Genomic DNA, 22,612 nt, shown 5'->3' with positions numbered 1-22,612 from the left:
TCCGTGCAATACACTGCGTAACACAGAATGTATGCTGTTCCTATTAAGACTTCAAAAATGAACGCATGATTTAAACATATCATCTTACTTTCAGCTGTTTTGTCACCTCTCTGGTTTAAGATGCCTCATTTTAAATCAGCCTAGAATCTCGTCTTACATCCAAAATCAGAAGTAGATGGACTACATATTTTTGTACAGAACTAAATACTACCTGCGCACTGAAGTTTAAGTTTAAAGCAGGAGTTTCACGCTCTTTGGAAAATGTCCTACAGAGTCTGTGTGTTTTCCCAACTTATTTGTAGTTTAACAAAGTCTCTATACACGAATCTGAAGTAACAGCCAGTGCTTGCTTAGACTGCAATAAGTCCCACCACTTTACACACTTCCAGGTGTATCAAATATTTATGCTGGCTTTGTTCAAACGGTACCTCAAATCCAGTCCAAGCTTTGTCTTCAGATGAATTTGTGATGCAAATACTACATGTCCATGTAACTGCACACTCCCATACATGAGTTAAATGTTGTATCATCCAACAGGCACTAGAAACCTTATTCCATCTTTATAAGCCCTGTTAGCATTTGTAATTAAGCTAATTTTTGTTATGAAAAATTGGTCATTACAAACTCATACATTACTTTCAAGAACTACCAAAAATTCAGACCAAATTTTCAGTCTCACTGAAAAATGCCATGCTTTTCCACAGAATTAAAAGCTTGATTTTTCCAAGCTTTCTGCTGCCTGCATCTACTCAGTCTGCCTATTCCTACTTATGTGAAAAGCTGCAGCTCTCATTAGCTTTACATTCAAAACTATTAAAGAAAAAAAAACTAAACCCTAAGTCCTGCCATTCCCCACATATCATTGTTCTAGAGTCCAATCACTTATTTATATGAGACAGCCAAAAGACTTCAACAGGTTTTAGAGTTTTAAGGATTTAGTTATTATTGAAAGAACCTCTACTACTTAGAGCATAAAACTGAGGTTGCTTCAATGGATCACACATGCTTCTTAGTTCATGGAGAATAGATCTGATTCTTCAAGGCATTCACATAGACTAGCATTATGCAAAGTGTCTTCTGAATTAAGAAGAATTAAGTAGAGGTTTTAGTGTTCACAGTGGTCAAAAGAAACAGCATTAGAGTAAAAGAAACAGTATTAGAAGTGGAGTATGTACGAAGCTCTGTATATTGCAGGCAACTGACAACAGCACAAGTTAAAAATAAACTCTCATTTAACATCTTTGTTTTGATACACTAATCAGTTCTTGAAGGGCAACGGTGAAGAAGGAATGATAGATAAGAAACAGAAGGCCACATATTCAGACAAATGTCTTCCTTATTATCAATGCTGGTCTGAGTTAGGAAGAGACCAGTACTTACCTTTCCAATTTAACCTGAACTTTTCTAAAATGGAGAACAAAGTATTTGATAAAGAACAACAAGGTGTTACGAGGTTCAGACCACCTGATAAGCAACAAGTAATATTTGTCCAGAAAAATTATTTATTTTACAAGCCTCACACGTATTAAAATACTTAATTTTTATTACAGTATTTAAATGTCATGCTTAAATTCAACCTTACAGGAATTATGCTTACCTACAATACTTTTTTCTGGAGCTGGAGGCACAATGTAACCAATATGCATGTACTTTGTTGCTAATTTGCTGTGCAAGCCAAGAAAATCACTGAATCTTCTTTTAACAGAGAATTCATTTTTGTGGAACATAGAAAGTGATGTCTTCAAAAAAAAAAAAAAAATTTTTTTTGTGAATTACTGATCTATCCACTCAGCTACTATACAAAGTTATCTGCAATTATTTGTTGCACTAGTTACCTTCGTTGTTACTCTGTAGGCCATATAAGCATTCATGCCATCTCCTGTAAGAAAATTAAGATTCTTATCATAGGGCAAATTTTTTTAATCCCTCCATACACTTTTTGTTCTGAAATACACAAAAAAATAGCTTTCCTTTTTGCTATTAATAATTAGGATAACTGAATGAGAAATCACGCTAAAATCTCAGAATAGTCCTCAAGGGATAAAAGACAGTCTACTAGCTGACTTACTAGGCTCGAGGAACTTACCCACTTTCTCAGGGTCAGATACATTGATTTCTATATCAAACAAATCTCCATTTGCTTCCTCTTCAATCTAGGAAAAAGATATGCCATATTTAACAAGGTTATGTGCTTCCATGTTATGTATGATTACAAGGATAAGGGTTTAGAGGAAAGAGAAGGAAAAGTCAGTATGTTTGTTTAATTAAAAATCCCTTCCAGACTCACCACCAAACATTGAATGAATATAATTTCTAACATGGTTTGTCACTGCAAGAGAGTTCATGCAGTGGACTTGGCAGTGCTAGGTTTATCATTGGACTTGATTATCTTAAAGGTCTTTTCCAACCTAAATGATTCTGTGATTCTAAGACTGAAGCCTTCCTGTAAAAGCTTTAAGTATGGCAACCTTTCCTCAGGACTTGCTGGCCTCAATATTTTAGTATTTATCTTTGGAGTACGTTCATTGTATCATATACAATGCCAGGAGACACCAAGCTTCAAAAAAGAAAATCACTCATTTGTGAAGTTTCTATATGCCTCTAATAAAAAGACAGAAATACCTTTTTATTTAAGGTTTTCTGGAGCAGAAGAGCTTGGGAAGAGAAAAGTAACAGAAAATTTTCTGATACTTGCCTGAGATCTAACAAGGCAGAATTTCAGAGTCTTTCATATAATGTAAGTTTGATAAAAATGCTGCAGGGAAGGAATGCCATCCAGAGGGACCTTGACACACTTGTGAGGTGGGCTGATGCCAACCTTATGAAGTTTAACCATGACAAGTGCAAGCTCCTACACGTGGGTCAGGGCAATTCCAGGCACAGCTACAGGTTGGGCAAGAGAAGAGATTCAGAGCAGCCCTGCAGAGAAGGACTTGGGGGTGTTGGTCGATGAGAAAATGAACATGAGCCGGCTTCAGTGTGCGCTCACAGCCCAGAAAGCCAACTGTATCCTGGACTGCATCAAAAGGATCATGACCAGCAGGTCAAACGAGGTGATCCTGCCCCTCTACTCTGTTCTTGTGAGACCTCACTTGGAGTATTGTGTACAGTTCTGGTGTCCTCAACATAAAAAAGACACGGAACGTTTGGAACAAGTCCAGAGGAGGGCCACGAGGATGATCAGGGGACTGGAGCACCCCCCATATTAAGACAGGCTGAGAGAGTTGGGTCTGTTCAGCCTGGAGAAGAGAAGGCTGCGTGGAGACCTCATAGCAGCCTTCCAGTATCTGAAGGGGGCTACAGGGATGTTGGGGAGGGACTATTCACTAGGGACTGTAGTGATAGGACGAGGGGTAATGGGTTAAAACTTAAACAGAGGAAGTTTAGATTGGATATAAGGAAGAAATTCTTTACTGTGAGGGTGGTGTGGCACTGGAATGGGTTGCCCAGGGAAGCTGTGATTGCTCCATCCTTGGCCGTGTTCAAGGCTAGGCTGGACAAAGCCTTGAGTGACATGGTTTAGTGAGGTATCCCTGCCCATGGCAGGGGGGTTGGAACTAGATGATCTCAAGGTCCTTTCCAACCCTAACTATTCTATGATTCTATCTTAAGCTATTGTCATGAGTCAAATTCACACTAAGCTTTATATCCAAAATAAACAGAATCAGTTTTCTTTTACCTACTTCTTAGGAAAGGATGATCCCATGAGTCAACATTTAGGAACTATGATTTCAAAAAAAAGAAAAACTTAAAAAAAACATCCAGACATTTTCAAAATTTAGGTTTACCACGTACCTCTTCTCTGGATCTATCAAAAATCACAGGGGCTGCTACACTTTTTGACTCCATTCTGGGAGCTACTAATGTAGCAGGTGTTACAGGAGTGACTGCAGGAGTAGGTTTTGGTGAAAGTATTGGATCCCTCTCTGGACTGTCCAACGAAACTTCTTCTGTTGCTTCTAGAAAAACATTTTGAGTTAGCAAAGGTTTCCTGCAATAGAGATAGATATGCATCCAAAAATTACAAACACACACACACAAAAAAATCGGTATACAAATTTAATAAGATCATCTGCAACTATCCTGTAACATACGTTGCCTTTTTAAAAAAAATTAATTCGTTTTAACTATATTGTTAGGTAAACAGTCTCCTAGAGAAGTCACAAGTGCCAAGTAATTTATTTTTGCATGAGATATTTCAGAAACTAAAGATTTATTTATTTATTTACAACACAAGCAGCAATTTTTCAGTATCTGCACCAATTTTAGTTTTCACACTTTGAACAACAGCTGATTTAGCCACATAGACTGATAACTGAGCAGACCAAGCCATCTGTTAAATGAAGTTACACAACTGCAGTACACCCCTGCCTCACAACCTGTAAAATAGAAATACTAGCAGGTGAGACATTCTGACTAGTAAGACTAGCTATCTTTAGTCTATCTTCAGTCTCTTGGGGGCTTAAAACAATTCACTATAAACTGAATACTTTTCTCAGACTGTAGCAGTTCATCTGTCTTTAAATAGGACATAAATCTCTGCTCTATAAATCCCATGTGCTTTCCTCCACTAACTGGATTTGACCACTGGCAAACTACACACTTCCTGGATACGCAGAAGTTGTTCCTGTTCTAGTTTAAATAACTAATGCTGGGGTTCTTGCCAAATGTGCATTCTCAAGAACTGTAGTTCCTTAAAAGATAACACTGACCACAGAATTTGATACCAAAATTGACTTTCCAACACATCTCAAGTTTTGTTAACAAATGAGACTTCCTGTGGCAAGTATTTTACCAAGCAGGTAAAAAGGCACTGAAACAGATCCTTTCCAAGTTACAGAGTTATCAAAAACGTTTACTATGCAATTTGGAAAAGACCTCTGCAACTTCTGCCTATATGAACCATTTAATTTTCAAAAGAAAATACACCATCTTTCATCCAAACTTTTTAAAGCCTGGCACATGCAATGAATATAACTTAATCCTGACTAAGAAAAGTGGAGATCTACTTTAAAAATTGTGAAATTGTTACAGCATACAAAAGCAAACCACCACCACCAAAAACAAAACAAAACCCCAAACCAACTAAACCAAACCCTTTTTTTTTTTTTTTTCATATGTATTATCCGTATTTCAGTTTGTGTCCATTGCCTCTTGGACTGTCAGTGTGTGCCACTGAGAAGTCTGGTTCCGTCTTCTCCATTCCCTCCCATCAGGTATTTCTACATTGCCGGATACCCCACATAGCCTGCTCTTTTCCAGGATGCACAGCCACAGCTATCTCAGTCTCTACTCGTATATTATACACTTCATGTCCTTAATCATCTTCATGGCCCTGCACTGGACTCGCTCTGGTCTGTCTATGTCTCTCTTGCAGACAGAGGTAGGCTAGACCTACACTCGGCACTCCAGATCTGGCCTCACCACATGCGGGGCTCAGCAGAAGGAAATGATCACTCCCCTGAACCTGCTGGCAGTGCTCTTCCTAATTTCAAATTCATAGAATCATAGCATGGTTTGGGTTGGAAGGGACACCTTCCACTAGATCAGGTTGCTCCAAGCCCAGTCCAACCTGGCCTTGAACACTGCCAGGGATGGAGCAGCCACAGCTTCTCTGGGCAACCTGTGCCAGTGTCTTGCTGCTCTCAGACTTCCATAGTTACAGATTCCAAACTAACCCTCAAAGCAAGCACCTTTTCATATTCTCCATTTTTAATATGAACAAAAGATTACCTAAAAGCTTTCTTTGAAAAGATTTATTTTCTTATTAGTCCTTTATTCTGACTGCTAAATTTTTCTGAAGAATCCTACTGGTGCTTCCTGCCCTCAAATGCCACAGGAAGGATACTGCATCTTAAACCAAAAAAAAACCACCTTAATTCAAAACATCAGATCAGGTGGGGAAGTCATGCTGAGGCAACAGGAAAAAAAAAAAAAAAGCTTTTAGACTGGTAGAAGAACAACATTTAAACACGGAAAAGAGGTAGGTCTCTCATTTGGCTAACAGCACTCCACATACATGTTTTGTATTATACAAATGACTATCTCACGGAACATTTATCAGAAAAAAGTAATATGTAGTATAATAACATAGTATGTTATATACATAAAAAAGTAATTAAAAAAATATAAAATAAGGCAATTCCACTTCAATTCTTCCTTTTTCTATCACCAGCTATATTCCAGCATGTGTTTGGGAAACAAACAATTAATCATCACTAAGTACTTCTCTATACCTTCAAATTTTAGACAGGCTTGTAAAACAAGTAATGAAATGATTCCAAGCACACAGATTTCTCCCTTTCAGCAGCCGAGAAAGCATTCTTGTTACTGTAAAAGCAGGACTTCATGAAAAAGTGTGTGAATTCAACGTAACAAACCAACACTGCTATTAGATGGAACACAAGCACATCCCATCCCAGCACTCTTTTTCAGACTTGCATCCACACAGTCATCAGTATCATGAATTGATCTAGGTTTTGTGTAACATGAACTCCAGACAGGATTAGCTCCCTGCTACTGTTCAGCACAGTTGAAGCTATCTGCTAAGCTGTGCATTATTTCTGTAAAAGAAAAAGCAGTAAGAACAAACAGTTGGAAAGGCAAGGAGGTTTCTTTTCAGCAAGACCAGTGACATTAGACTCCATCCACACCGGTATTTTTAAAGCTGTGCAACCCCAGGTTAATTGGGCAAGAGCAAATTTTTGAAGGTGCTGCCTACTAGCCCTTCTTTTTTATTTTCCTGGAAGAACTTAACAGAGAAAATAGTGTCTACTTGAAAGCAGAAAGTCAATTTTTCAAGGAAGAGAGAGGAGAATTTATGCCACCCTCCCTCCTGTTACCTCTCCCTTCAAGTCAGTATACATCCCAGACATTATGTAAATTTAGAAGAATGAAATGTAAAAGATAGTGGAAGGGGGTGATAGAACAGAGCAGGACAAACACTAGGATGATGTACTTCTTGTTTTAAACAAAAGCATTAAAATATTCTGAAGGGAAAAGAAGTATTAGCTTCACACAATAACAGCAGGCTCTTACACTTTCTAGCTTTTGTTTTTCCCCTCAGAAAAGCAGTCTTTGAGTAGTACGTAAGCTGAACATCTATTCTCCAAGAAAAAGATTTGTTATGATGAACTCCAGCATTTGTGTCTCTTACACACATTCTTTCACTTTGAGAAATCAGATGACATAGCTAGATGTAAAAGTTTTACTGATTTTTTTTCTCTGTTTTCTGTGGTTCTTCTCTTTTTGTTTGCTTGTTTTTCATGGTAAGATGAATTTGGTAGGCTTCAGAGTAGAAGACACGGCACTTTCAGAAACATTTGCTTAATTTATTCTTTCTAGTTTTCCCCTGAAAACTTAGGTTGTGGTCTCATGGTTTTTTTTGGTTTTGTTTTTAAATACTCAGTATTACTATTTGCATGACAAATGAAATCTAGGTGTCTTGCTTTCTGGGCAAGTTCTCAAAAACATAAGCTCTTCTTGCACAATGAGAGGCAATGGCTCCATCCAGCTTCTAAGAGGAACACACTGAGATCCAACACTCACATCACTTATGGCAGTTATAGGCACATATTAACCACACCCAACAATCTAATGCTCTAAGACTTCTACACATAAATACCTACTTTATAATCCATAAACAGCCATCTGTTATGGATCACTACCAAGATGCTTAATTTTCACCACCAGTATTTATCAAACATCATCTTAAAAAGTGCAAGTTTGCAAGTTCTCACTAGCAGCTCATTTTAGCTGAATTAAGTAATTTTTACTGGTAACACTTCTAAATGTCAGACCTCTAACATTCTGACATGATGTAAGAGGGTAAACTATCTTTAAGAGTCTACTCAGACAATCACATAGATGTGGAAGTAAACTGAAGGAGAAACTGTTGTCCAGAACAGAGGACAAGTTATTAAAATAGGCTTCTCCTGGTGTAGCAGTATTTCAGAGACAAATATCCTAACAGAACTATAAGAATTACTACATGTAAGTCATAGCCCATGACCGTTACTGTTATACTAGGAGTACTGAGGATAATATTAATTGGAGCAGAAACAGTTTTAACAGAACAGTCAGCTACTCATCTTCTTTCTTCTAACTTCCAGCTGTAGGTTCACATGCTTTTGTGCATTTGTTCCTTGCAGAAGAGACCTAGAACTGAACAACTAGCATCTGCACTAAATTCTTCTGATCAGACACACCACATGGCAACAGCCTGATAGGCAACAGCCTGATAGGCAACATCTAGAAATTTCTGCTGTTCAGCTAGGCTTTAAAGTACATGTCTTATCTGGTCCACAAAATTAGCACCACCTTTTCTATATTAACTTCGTGAAAAAGGCTTAAGACAAACCTACTGTCCTGGGTTTAGCAGTAGCAGTCATTTTTTCTCCTTCTTAGTAGCTGTTGCAGTGCTGTGTTTTTGACTTTCGGCCTGGCAACAGAGCTGATAACACTGATGTTTGGTCTAACCAAGGACTTTGTGAGTCTCATGCTCTGCCAAGGAGGAGGGGAGGCCAGGAGGAAGCAGGGACAGGACACCTGACCCAAACTAACCAAAGAGGTATTTCATACCACAGCACGTCATGCCCAGGAGGTAACTGGGAGTTACCCAGAAGGGCTGGCTCACTGCTGGGGGCTGGGTATGATCGGTCAATGGGTGGTGAGGTATTGTATTGTATTCTCTTCCCTTGTTATTTCCCTTATCATTATTATTATTGGTGGTAGCAGCAGTGGTTTTGTGTTATACCTTAGTTACTGGACTGTTCTTAGCTCAACCCGTGGGAGTTACATTCTTTTGATTCTTCCCCCCGTGCCTCCGGGAGTGGGGGAAAGAAGAGGGGTGAGAGACAGACCGCATGGTTCTGATTTATGGCCTGGGCTTAAACCACGACACCTGCCATGACCTGAAGAAAAACAAAAAAACCCCTAAATAAACAGCAAATATCACCCCAACTCCCCAGTGCATTGTCTTTCCATCAGGACACAGTAGCTGGGTATCTACACAAATGACCTATTCCAAACATTTATCAGAGCTGAAAAAACCCAACTGAAAAACCCCACAAACCCCACAAACAAACAACAAAAGAATAGTAAAAGTAATCTTTCACCAGACTGGGGCAGAAGAAAAATTGTAATTTGTCATTTTTTGAAAAATAGTGACAGAGCACTGGAACAACTTCACAGACCTGCTCATTATCTATGAGCACTAAAGGCAGAAGGCACAGACAGCTACATCCTGCACAGGCCATCCATGGCACATTTCTGCAGCTAGTAACAGAACTTCAGGCCAACATTTTGGAAGACTACTTGAGTCTCTAGTTCCTCACTCTACAGTTTATGGAAAGCCAGGTTTTTAAGACACACCCTAAAGCTCCTGAACTTACTCTTAATACTATACTCTTAATACTACTTGATTTAGAACAGTAACCATCATTATGGTCTTCACAAGTTAGAGCTCTACAAGGTAAGCTAACATAATTATTTTTTTGCTAAATAATCAACACACTGACTTTTATTCTAAGGATGACAGTGTTTAAGCAGGTTTGGCAAGACAGTTTGCTTTTTTACAGAACTAAGAACCACAATACTAATAAATACAGCAGCAAAATTTACTGGTCTCCAATGACAGCTGGAAAACGCATTTTCTTCCACCTTGGAAACCCAGTTTTAATGAGTCACTTATGAGTTGCCAGAGACAAGGTAATGAGCATCTAAAACATTTTATTGCATGTACTGTTTTTTGGCTACTGCAGAAACACAGTAGCAAAGAGGTTTTAAAAAAAGTCTAAAAAAATCCCAGGTTCTGCACTGCATTAAAACAGTAGAGGAAATCATATAATTTGTTCTCCCTCATCTCCTTTTCTATTAGGTTGCATTATTAGATGGAATAATGAAAAAGATTTATCAAGCCTACAATAGCTACAGACACATGCTATCACATTTTTTGCAAATAAGTCTGTAAAACTAGAATTGTTTATGCCCCCAAAGCATCAGAATCCCTCTTTTCACAGTAACTCCTTTTCAAACCTATAGAATTTCTTTACCCACATTTTACAGTGTCTAATAATTCAATGAAGAAGCAACGTAAGTTAGAAAGCTGTGGAACATCATTCTCTTCCTCTCCAGTTAACCAGTCCTATAAGCTGTGCCAAGATAGGCTTCTTTGGAATTTCAGAATGTTGAAGGAAAAAACGCAATCACACTCCCTTGTAAATTAAGTCCTGCTTTCATAGAGAGCCAGGGTTACGCAATCATGCTGGAAGCAAGAAAGTAGATACCTTATGCTGCTTTCTTATAATGTTTCTATTCATTGCAAATCAGTATCAAAGTTATCAGATGGATTAACATCATTGTTTAGCAAAACAGTCCTAAGAAGGAAGAAACCAGTTATACTGTATTGTATATATATGTACTGTATTATAAGTGCAGAGCGATATTTTTTTTGAGAACACCTATGCTGACAGTGATACAAAGACAGAAGTCCATCACTAGGGTACAATGTATTGCATAAACTTCCAGCTTAGAACAGTATCCTGTGAAAGATGTCATATTCTGTCTTAGGCTCCATAAATCACTCTTGTTTCTTTCCTCTACTTGAGACTTTGCACTAGCCTCAGTCTGCATATAAATTGACCATTTAAGGACCAGTCTTACTTGTGTTAGACATGAAGTATGTTAGATTATTTCAGTTCAGTGCTGCACACATTTAAGAGAATGTCTTTCATAGCAAAACTCAGATTCAAGAAATCAGTCCTGCATGATATCCTCACAGCATTCATTTCAGTTGAATCAGTCTAGCTGCTAACATTTGTTCCTTTTCTCCGGTTCCCCTCAATATTTACTCCAGCTACTTTTTTTTTTTTTTTTTAATATTATCCAAGGGAGAACAGGCTTTCCTAAAATATTCATTCCAGATGGCTCTATGGTTATAAAAAGCTGGGTTTACATACAGAAGCTAAATAACCAAATTACTAGTACTAGAAAGCTTCATGGCTAAAGCACTGCTGGTCTTCATAAGATCAGCTAATATAAATACAAAAGAAGTAAGATTAATTTTCCACTCTTTATTCTCTTTTTCCCCTAAAACGCTTTCAGGGAATCAGGAAACCAGTCAATACATTGTAACAGTGTCACAAGCAAATATAAGTTCACATATATGCAAATATTTAGTAAGTTCAGAACAAAGGTAATAGGCATGTGGATACATGTTTCCATACAAAATATCCCAGAATTAAAGGCTAACTATATCCAATCTAAACTTCCCCTGTTTAAGTTTGAACCCGTTACCCCTTGTCCTGTCATTACAGTCCCTGATGTAGAGTCCCTGCCCAGCATCCTTGTAGGCGCCCTTCAGATACTGGAAGGCTGCTATGAGGTCTCCACGCAGCCTTCTCTTCTCCAGGCTGAACAGCCTCAACTTTCTCAGCCTGTCTTCATACGGGAGGTGCTCCAGTCCCCTGATCATCCTCGTGGCCCTCGTCTGGACATTCTTTACTGAGAGGGTGGTGAGGCACTGGAATGGGTTGCCCAGGGAGGTTGTGAATGCTCCATCCTTGGCGGTGTTCAAGGCCAGGTTGGATGAGGCCTTGGGTGACATGGTTTAGTGTGGGGTGTCCCTGCCCATGGCAGGGGGGTTGGAACTAGATGATCTCAAGGTCCTTTCCAACCCTAACTATTCTATGATTCTATGATTCTAAGTTTCTTTTCAAACTACTACATCAGGGAGTCAGTGAAGATGAGATGAGGACTGTATTCAAAACAGATTACCAACTGACTCAGTATGTAGTAATAGGAAAAATGCTAGTATTGAGAAGAAAGCATTCAGAACCATCTTTGGATGTACATAACACACTCCAAATATTACACTTCTTTCTTCAATAGTTAATGCTCCTACAACTATTAATTGACAGCAACCATAATCCATGTTAGGACAGTCAAGAAACACCACCAGAGTAGTGACAGATGAATGAAGCATTAGAAATATGTTGTCTGTTCACTGATTATTTATCAGAACTTTCACACATCTTTCTCCAAAACATGCAGGACTGTCAAGTATCAGAGACTTGCAGTGAAATGATAGGAGTGGTCCCATATGCCAGTTCATTATCTTTTCACTGTAACGACAGTCGAAGGAAAGAACAAGAAAAAGGGAATACCCTCCAACTTCCAATATGACATGAACTATCCTTCTTTATAACTGTAAAAAAGACTGTGACAGCTTTTGTATCATTATTAAATAGAAAAAAATGGATGCGACTTCAATCCTTTTTACACACAGATCTGAATGTTGTTAATTATATAAATACTACTGTCAGCAGAACATGTTACTAACCAGCTAACACTGCCACACTCTGCACTGACAGTTGACACCACTGAGAAACTTGTACTTCATAAACTTAACTAACATTACCGAGTTCCAAAAAAACCCCACCTGTACATCACTGTCAAACTGTTAAAAGGTTTTAGCCTTCTGCTGTGGTTTAAGCCCAGTCAGTAGCTCAGCACCACTCAGCTGCTTGCTCACTTCCCCCACTTCTTTCCCCCTTTTCCCAGTGGGATAGGGATGAGAATCTAAAGAATGCAAATCACATGGATTGAGATAAGAACAGTCCAGTAACTAAAATATAATAAAAAAACTACTACTATTAATACTAATGATAAAGGAAATAACAAGGGGACAGAATATAAAACTAAAAAGGGAACTGGAAAAAAACCCAAGAAACAGCAGTGATGCACAATACAATTGCTCACCACCTGCTGACTGATACCCAGCCTGACCTGAGCTGGGTAACTCCCCCCAGTTTATATACTGGGCATGATGTGCTGTGGTATGCAATACCCCTTTGGCTAGTTTGGGTCAGATGTCCTGTCTCTGCTTCCTCCTGGGTTCTTGTGCCCCTCCTCATGGCAGAGCATAAGACTGAAAAGTCCTTGATCGGGGTAAGCATTACTTAGCAACAACTAAAACATCAGTGTGTTATCAGCACTGTTCTCAGACTAAACCCAAAACACAATCCTGCACCAGCTGCTAGGAAGGAGAAAAACAACTGTTAGAGTTGAAAAACCAGGACACCCTCCTTCCCAGGAAAGTACACTTCTGTCAGTCCAGGAGCAAAAGAGTTATACAGACACATCAGAAAAAAGCAATTACCAGCAAAGAGGTCTTCTCTGTCATCATCTAGCATGATTTCTGCCGGCTTTGGACCACCTGAGTTTGTGCTGAGGTCTTCTGCAGGAAGATTCGCTGGCTCTGGAGAGGAAGGACTTGACTGAAAAAAAAAAAAAAAAACAAACAAAAAAACCCCTGAAATAATAAGCAGAGAGCAGTTGCCATGTGTCACTAAGTAAGAATTATTGCAACAAGCACACTTCCATTGCAAAGAAAAAAGGTAAGATGTACCAAAAGGAAACCCTGACAGACATTTCCATTTCCTACTCCTAGTATGGTAACAATGAACAGAAGATGAGCTAGTCAACAGCTCTTTTTATTTCTTTATCAGAGAGAAAAAAAGTCACCCACTTCCTCAGGTTTAATTAACATGAAACAGAAGTTGCTACAGAAATATCTACAATAAGTTTATTAGCAAAGAAAAGATTCAGAGCAGCCCTGCAGAGAAGGACTTGGGGGTATTGGTCGATGAGAAAATGAACATGAGCCGGCTTCAGCATGCGCTCGCAGCCCAGAAAGCCAACTGTATCCTGGGCTGCATCAAGAGGAGTGTGACCAGCAGGTCAAAGGAGGTGATCCTGCCCCTCTACTCTGCTCTTGTGAGACCTCACCTGGAGTATTGTGTACAGTTCTGATGTCCTCAACATAAAAAGGACATGGAGCTGTTGGAACAAGTTCAGAGGAGGGCCACGAGGATGATCAGGGGACTGGAGCACCTCCCGTATGAAGACAGGCTGAGAAAGTTGTGGCTGTTCAGCCTGGAGAAGAGAAGGCTGCGTGGAGACCTCATAGCAGCCTTCCAGTATCTGAAGGGCGCCTACAAGGATGCTGGGCAGGGACTCTACATCAGGGACTGTAATGACAGGACAAGGGGTAACGGGTTCAAACTTAAACAGGGGAAGTTTAGATTGGATATAAGGAAGAAGTTGTTTACTGTGAGGGTGGTGAGGCACTAGAATGGGTTGCCCAGGGAAGTTGTGATTGCTCCATCCCTGGCGGTGTTCAAGGCTAGGCTGGATGAAGCCTTGGGTGACATGGTTTAGTGTGAGGTGTCCCTGCCCATGGCAGGGGGGTTGGAACTAGATGATCTTAAGGTCCTTTCCAACCCTGACTATTTTATGATTCTATAATTTGACTAAGTTCCTTTGGGAAAGGCCTGGCTTTAAATCTGGATTTGTACAGAGAAAAAGAACAGTAAGAAAAAAAATTCTCCAAATGCTTTATACCAGTTTTTCAGAGGTAAAAAGAATGCATTAATGCCATCCAAACAATTCAAACCTGCTTGTGGCCGTAAGAAATTTTGAAGCTTTGCAACAGGTTGAATTTGGGGATTATTGCCACAGAGTCATATTGTACTGTACAAGGAACCCATACAGTCCTTTTAATTCACTGAAGACTAGAACTTGACTCTGTGAAAAATAGAAATACTTGAAGAAACTGAGGAAAATTAAAGCAATACTGAAGCTGGGCTACCAAAAGTATAGCTTATTCACACACCAAACTGAAGATCAGTGCTTCAGTTAGAAAATCCTTGTAGAATAGCTGTCAACTATGTTTACTGCCATAGTATCAGAAAACTTGCAAGACTGACTCCTGCAACTTCACCCAAGATGGCTAGCTAAGGAGTTTTCAACTACAGCATATTTATTCATGAATGCATGCATGTCCTGCGTTCAGCTGAACTCAGGACAAGGTACTTTAAAAGGAGCAAGTGTAAATTGTGCCACTGCTTGCTTTCTAGTTTTTGCATTAAGTTGTCATAATTTAAATTCAGAACCAGAATTTAAAACTGATAGTAAACACTTCAGGTTATACTTCAACACATGCCACAGACTACAACAGATTTTTAAAAGTCTGAAAAATACTGAAAAGCCACTGAAAAAGTCTATCCAGATTGTACTTTCATAAACATAGCAGAGAAACCAGTTTTAAAGGAGAGGCATTCCTCATAGCTAGCTCTCCGAGAAAAGTGTACGTCCTGACACGGAGTATGGCACTGCTGCTTTACTTCAAGCAGCACAGAGGAACATCCTGCCCCCCACGTATGTCCAGACCTCATTCACCTGAAGTTCTGGTACAGAAGAAGAAAGCAAGAAACAGTAAAAATCCTGCCAGATAAATTCAGACACAGTACAAAATAGCTTTTCAGAGGGCATATGAAATCAAGGCTCTCTCAACCTAGAGGTGTTAACTCAAGTTTTTATTTGCTGAAAATAGACGGAAGAGGAAAGCAAACACCAAGATGCCAAAAAAATTTATATTCCTCTAAACCACATTATGGTAGCAATAAGGAACAACTCCATTCAAATGATAGAAGAGGTTATATCCCCTTCCCTTTGCCAAAAGCCAAAAGTTGCTACTTTTTGAAAAGCCCACATACAGTGTGGGGAAACCAGTAAATAAACTGCAGTGATGAGCAATTAACGGAGCAGTCTCTCAAAGTGCTTGCTGGATTCAGCTCTAGTCTGCAAAGAAAGTCAAAGCAGAAACACTCTGGAACTGTATGTAGTACAGTTTGGCCTTACCCCAACTTTGCTCTTTTATCTCTGTGAAATATAGCTAAAATGGTAATTAAAGCGGCTGTCAAGAGAGTTAGTAACACAGTGAAAGTCTGAGTATCATACGAGAAATGGGAGATGAGACTGACAAAAAAAACCTCATGGCCCAGAAACACACAGGTAGCACAGTTATTTATAAATTTTAACCTGACCTGAAGCCAACAACCTACAAAATGTCAAAACATGTCCATTTCCTGAAAGGTACAGTGACTCCTGAGCTGAAAGAAAGTCAGGTCAAGCATCCAACAATCAAGATACCAAATGACCAGGACACTCTGATACGCTGGACAGTCAGGATAATTATATCCTCAGGATAATGTTTCTATAAAAAAAGTGACTGGTGAGAGGCCTATGGGCCCATTTCAATTTGAAACAGCAGTAACAAGCTGGTTTATCCTCTTTTCTTGTGCAGTACAGTCAGTGGCAATAACCAAGTATTTTACAGCTTTGACTTATGAAGTAACAAGAATGAATTCTCACATTTTCTGTCAGCTAAAATTATAGTCCTAAATGTTTGGACATCCTCCCTTCTATGAATTAGCAAGGTCCCCCCCAGACCAGTTCAACTACTTGTCTGAACTCCTCCAAGCCCCCTGCAGCTGACAAAAGCTGAGCATCATACTATTCTAGATGATAAAGTTAACCCAGCTTACTGTCTCAAATAGCGTTACAGAAGCTCACAAATCACAGCATGGGCCGAGAGAACAGATTCAAGGGTAGGACAGTAACACTTTCAGGATAAAGTAAGAGGACACAAGCAACTATGCTAGAACAAATGCCTACATGCTTCTATCACAGCCTGGATTTAACACCAAGGAGCAAGACATACATTTCCAGTAGAATTACATCAATTAATCCTGGATACAGACCTAGTTTTCTCCAAAGGTATAGTACAGTGTCAAAGGACTTAACATTTTCCTGTCAGAAATTCCAGGGTGGTTTTTACTGCTTCTTCTATAATTGCCTCTGTTGCATTCAATGAGTATCATCAAAGACATCTGGACTTCTGTGCCTATCTAATGTTTTGCCTTCTGTAAAAGCTAAATACATACTGCAGATCTTTGATGTAAACTGATAAACTAGCAATGAGGTTATATACACACCTTGTCCTAAATGACAGTCTTTGACAGACTACTGTATCTACTGCTTCCTGATCACTTTCAAGAGCCTTAAAGTATTCTTTCTTTCCAAAAACAAACAACAAAAAAAAAAACCCAAAACAACAAAAACCAAGAAGCCAAAACCAAACAAACCAACAAACAAAACTAAACAAATAATAAAACCCAAACACCCCTCCCCCACCCAAACAGAAAAAGGAACATAAATATCAGTTGAAATGTGTACACGGCAGCTTAGCTACACATTCACATGGCACCTGCTTTACAAAAGATAAAGATAGGCAATACCAGAATGAGTGAGAAGTTGAGTGAGAAGTTTAGGGGAAATGAAGAAGGAACAGATAAACAGGGAAGGTGGCAAGGAAACAAACCAGGGCAAAGAGGAAGAAGAGGGAGGAAATGATGAAATGAGATAGAACAAAACATGCAATTTTTCAGAAAACCTTAACATACACCTTTTTAATATACATCGCCAAAAGTGACTTTCATACAGCTGTTCATAGACTTTTCTAATAGTGGCACAGGACATAGAAAGCAAATTAATAATTTGTTGATTACAAACTTGTAACAGGATTACTCTTCTCACAATGCACAGTTAACTTATAGGACTTCCTGTTGTGCATATCATGGACATGGATTTTTGTTTTGTTCTAAACAAAACAAAAAACACCATGCACTTGGAAATTTAGCAAGTAGATAAATCCAGGGAAAATTATTAATACTGTAATGTTACCTAGGGCTCAGGAAGTCCTTAAGCTACAAAACCTGTTAGCTGGGAAAGAACTGCAGGTGACTACCAGCACATACATACAATGAACAGCAATATTCTTCAGACAGCATCCACCATTGCATATCATTGTAAATGCAGTCTTGGCTTAGATCATTTGTCTGATTCAGTCTGGCTGTTCCCACTGATGTAAGCACCTCTGGCAGCTAAAGGCAGACCAGACGGTGATCACTGATTTAACGGAGGCAGTCCTCTAGACATTACTTATGGTTGGCACAATGAGAACACAGCAATTATTCTACTATGCTGGGTCACTGTGGATATCTAATGAGGAAAAGAACACCCCACCATCTCGGACAAGCTGCTCAGCCAGGTACGCAAAGTTCATACATGCACTGTGTTCACAAAAAAGGAAGCATTTTCATCCTCTGTCACCCAGCAAGTCTTCAAGTCCTAGAATGTGTTCCCACTGCACCCCAGAAATGCCAGGTATTACAGCTCAGAGTGACCTTTGAATGTTTTACATTCCAGAATTAAGAGGATTTAATTCAAGACATAACTTTTAGTATATGTGCACAAGAAAGTTAAAACTCCAGCTTCTTTTTCTTCACATCAGAGAATTCTATTTGAAATATACAATATTCTCCATTTGCTGATACAGATAAGCTACTAAAGTCAGCAAGCCTTCCCATATTTAAATATTACACGTTTATTACATGTTTGCCATTTACAAGAGAATCAGTTTTATATTTTGTCAGAAGAAACTTGAGATGAATTAGCATGTGCTTTCTAACACAGAAGATAGTGGAAGCTCTTACTGCTTTTCCACTGCACAATCAAACCATATTAGAAAGAAGCAGCACACCTTTTGTGAGCCGCAAAGAGAATGAAAGCAATGAATTAATCATGCAAAAACCAGGTGGACAGATCCAAGATAAACCAGTTGTGAAACCTTTCAAAGTACCACAGCCTTCATGAACACTGGCTTTGGACCTTACTGTCCCTTGCCATGCTCTGGTATCAGCAAACTACTACTGATCAACTCCTTAAAGCGTGATGCCATTCTGTTGTTACCACAGAATTTCCATTTTCAGTTAGAAACAGCTATTTCATGAATATTTATAGGAATAAAACAACACTCAAGACAGAAGTTTAATTAGGCCCAAGGCATAAGACAATAATTATGTGTTCAAGCTGGTGAGTAGTTCAGTTTTCAAGATCTCTTCCTCACAAATTTGCAGGAAAATTACAAGATTATGGCTCTTCCCCAAACGTAGCTGATTAGACCTCAAAAAAGGCTTTCTTGACAAAGCTTTTCAAAGCTTCTCTTTAAGTGAAGAGGCTTCCTCTTTCTACTTAGCTACTTTCTTCTAAACAAACTGTGTAGAAAAACAAAGCAGCACAACAGAAACATCAGCCAAACCACCCAGTACAAAGTGCATTCCTTGGCCAGTTTTTGCAATTAGACGTATTTTCAGTAATTCTTTTTAATCATTAATATGAGGACTTCTCATTGTAACTGTGATTTAGACACTAAATCTACTTTATATCTTGCAGCTTTAATTCTTGACCATATCAGTAAAGGCATTATTTCTATTACACTGCAGTCTTTCTTAGCACAGAGAACAAGACTCCAGCGATATACACTGTATCACACAGAGATGAAGAGAAGCCTGTTGATACAATTCTTGTCAACTGTAGTTCACATCATTTGCTATTCCTTCACAGCATTTTCCCACAGATATTTTTCTACCAATAAACATACTACACATCTATAAAAATAAATAAATAAATAGACTTGAGAGATGGCAAGTTCATGAGCCTCTTTGTATACTGATCATTTTTGTTAAGGACAGGCAATAGCCAGAGTAAAGCAAAGAAACACACATTGATCCTATTACTGTAAAGGTCAGGGCCCGGAAACTCTTCAGGAAAAGAATCACAGGAATAATTTTCTTTTTAAATGGGCAACTAGATACATGAAGGACCAAGCTCTTCCAGAAGATACTGGCAAAACACATAGATGAAACATGACCACAACAACTCAGCAGGAAGAGCTCCCACTATAATGAATGAACACATAAGCACTTTTCAGAAGTTGGATATATTTACACATTCATTTTTTCCTGGGGTTTCTGTACTGGAAACCCGACATAGAAAGTGAGTGCGGTTTAGAGATGTATTCACCACAAACTTTCAAGTCTTCCAAACCCTGACTTCTCTGAGCAACCGCAGGTTTCACACCGCCTGTCGTGCTGCTTCCTGCCTTCAGCGCCCGCAGCGGCAGCTTCCGCCCCCAGGGTCCCCGGAGGGCGGGCACAGACCCCAGGGCCGGGCACCGTGCCAGCGGTATCAGGCTTAGATAGGAGTAAGTTTCTACCAGTCTCTGCAAACTGGAAGGAGGTGAAGCTTCGGAAAGAAGCGAAAGAAAGAAAATTGGGTGTTATTAATCCACGCAAAAGGGAGGTATGGGGAACGACAACACAGGGGTACGGGAGACACGGCCCAGCGAAACTGGCGTCGTGTGAAGAAAAAAGGTGGAAATATTTATTTATCTATCCTCTGCCACCCACCCCACCTCGGCAAGACAAGAAGGGGGAGATACGAAGGAAAGCGGCGACCTGTCACCGCAGTAGTCGGAGAACAAGATTTCAGGTTTTTTGGCAGGCGAAGTGGGGAGGGAATCACCGAGTCCCCGCAGGGCCGGGGCCCCTCGCCGCCGTGAGGGAATCGCCGAGGAACCGCCGCTCCTGGAACAGCGGCAGGCGGAAGGGCCGCAAAAGGGGGCCCGGTCGGTAAGGGCCGGAGGCCAGGTGGTCAGAAGCGCGGCACCGGCGGCCTAGCGGGGAGCGGAAGAGAGGAGGGCCCGAGCGCGGGGCTGAGTGCCCGCGGTGTCGGGCGGGCTCTCACCTCCAGAGTGGACACGGTGCTGGTGAACAGATCTTCGCCGTCCTCCAGCTCCTCCAAGTCGGCGGCCCGCGCCTCTCCTAGCGGCGGGGGCTCCCTCTCAGTCGCCATCTTATCCTCCAGCCGCGGCCCCCGCTCTCACGTGACTGCCGGGCCGCCCCTCCCTACACGTGACTGGGGCCGGGGAGCGGCGGTGGTAGGATTGTGTTGGGTCTCGCTGCTCGGTGCAGCCGGGTGTTCTCTTCCTTGCGCGGGCAGCCGGTGCGATGGGTTTAGCCCTCTCACCACCGCTGCCTACCACCGCCTTGGAGGAACGTGGAGGAGTTTTACCTCTGTTCATGGCGGTTGTTGAATTAAGAACTGGTTTTCTGCGAGGAAACTGCTCACTGCAATGTTTGAAGTGAGATATTCCCTAGGTATGAGGGTTAGAAGTATTAAGCCCCACTCTTGCAGGGCAGTCTGGTCGGGTGCAGTCATGTTCACAACCGCTGAAGTAACGTGTCTTGTGCAAATAAAGTATTTGCAGGCTCATTCCCTAAATTACTATTTCCGGATTGCTTTTCTTCCCTTCCTGCATTTGTAAATTAGCTCATAAACGATATCAATTCTTCCAAAATTTTAAGCTCTAATGCTTTAGAAAAGAGGTCAGATGTCAAGTGTGTCAATAAGATGTCAATAAGCATTAACTAGGGTACTTAACACCTGATTTGAGCTGCTACTGCTGTTTCTGCAACATTGAAACAAGTTTCGAAAAGTTTCTTGTTTTCCCTATTGATAAGGTTTAAAGCTAAGGAATACTCAGCGTGTTCTTGCTTTGTGAGAACTTTGTTAATGTTTGTTGCGTTGAAGTTAATTTCTAAACCGTTTCCAATGGAGACAGTGCTCTTCAGGCAGGAAGAATAAGCCTGCTTTTACAGGCTGTGACCTATCTGGGGCAAGGGTGGCAACTCTCTAGTGATTGCAGGGTGCAGAGTAAAGACTAAATGGAAAGAATAGTCTTCTCAATCGCATCATGAGAAAGTTGTAAGTATGTAAACGGAAATACATGTTGTCTTGGAAACATGTAAGTGCCATGCATAATTTTATCTGTACTGCTCAAGTTTGAGACGTCAGAAATTGTGGAGAGCTCTGTGTTTGGAGAATTGGAGTGCTGGTCCCTGGCGACATCTGACGACATTTTATGGGGACATTTTATTTACAAGTGTTCTGAGTAAATCTCCTGTTCAGGAGAGCTAAGTTTTCACTGATACTCAGGAACTCCAGGTTTCCAATTCCAAATAAAAAAGCAGTTACCAAGTAAAGGAGATTTATGAACAGAAGTTCCAACAAAAGTGACAATATCTCTTCTTAGACGTATCTTAGACAATATCTTCTTATCTTCTTAGACAATATCTTCTCCTTAGAAGTAGATGAAAAAGAGCCAAGCTTTCCTGTTTTCCTCAGGTCTGGGAAAATTGACTACTGCTCTAGTAAAAGATGTATTTTGAGACCCACATAGCTACAGTATCAATGTTACTTAGAAGATGTAGTAACTTTGTTGTCATTTACCAGGTTGGACCGCATTTTTGGGTTTCATGGGAATGGCAGATTTTGCAGCATATCCATGTTTACCTTTCCTGTACAAGAGTGGTAGTGGCTTTTAGGTTGTTTGCAGTGACTATGACATGAAATGTACTCTATTCACATTTTTACACTATTCCTAAACTGAGCCCATTGCCATTCAGTAGATCCCTAAATAACATTCAGAGGTCTTTTTAAGATCTAAAAATACAGAGTAAAAAAAATTAAAAAAATATCTGTTCAAAACATGCAAACATATTTTGTTCAGAAGTGCAGTTTTCTGGCATCTACATTTTTGTGGATGGCACTATGATTGCATCCTTATTGCCTTTCCCATTTCATGTGGTATCCTTGTTCTCCTGTGCTGTTCCTGGCAGCTTTTCAAATAATAGGTATGTGCACACTTCATCTAGAAAATACAATTCAATCACGTCAGTAATAATTCTGTGTCTTTTGACATTATATGTTATGATATTTCACCGTAATTTTATTGGCTGTGATTAAAAAGATCATATGATATGTATTAATTTTTTTAGATTTCTGGCAAGTGTGGTAATCTAACATA

General features: G+C 39.9%; 1 protein-coding gene across 3 annotated transcripts in view; it reads right to left on the bottom strand.

Annotated features, from left to right (window-relative positions):
* The window catches only part of SNX2 (sorting nexin 2), a 32,658-nt gene extending 12,042 nt beyond the window's left edge, over positions 1-20,616 (bottom strand). For 2 of the 3 annotated variants that reach the window (XM_080637548.1, XM_080637549.1), the window contains exons 1-6: positions 20,491-20,616; positions 13,160-13,277; positions 3,796-3,959; positions 2,087-2,153; positions 1,836-1,879; positions 1,598-1,739 (exon numbers count right to left, since the gene is read on the bottom strand). In XM_080637548.1, coding sequence (XP_080493674.1) covers positions 1,598-1,739; positions 1,836-1,879; positions 2,087-2,153; positions 3,796-3,959; positions 13,160-13,277; positions 20,491-20,598 — 643 coding nt within the window. In that variant the 5' untranslated portion in view covers positions 20,599-20,616. Of the gene's footprint in view, positions 1-1,597; positions 1,740-1,835; positions 1,880-2,086; positions 2,154-3,795; positions 3,960-13,159; positions 13,313-20,490 lie in introns of all 3 variants that reach the window. The other variant, XM_080637550.1, reaches the window with a different exon arrangement.
* Positions 20,617-22,612: the final 1,996 nt, after the last annotated feature.

This window comes from Psittacula echo (genome assembly GCF_963264785.1).
Source record: "Psittacula echo genome assembly, chromosome: Z".
In the NCBI taxonomy this organism is placed as follows: Eukaryota; Metazoa; Chordata; class Aves; order Psittaciformes; family Psittacidae; genus Psittacula; species Psittacula echo.
This window is presented reverse-complemented; position numbering and strand designations above follow the sequence as displayed.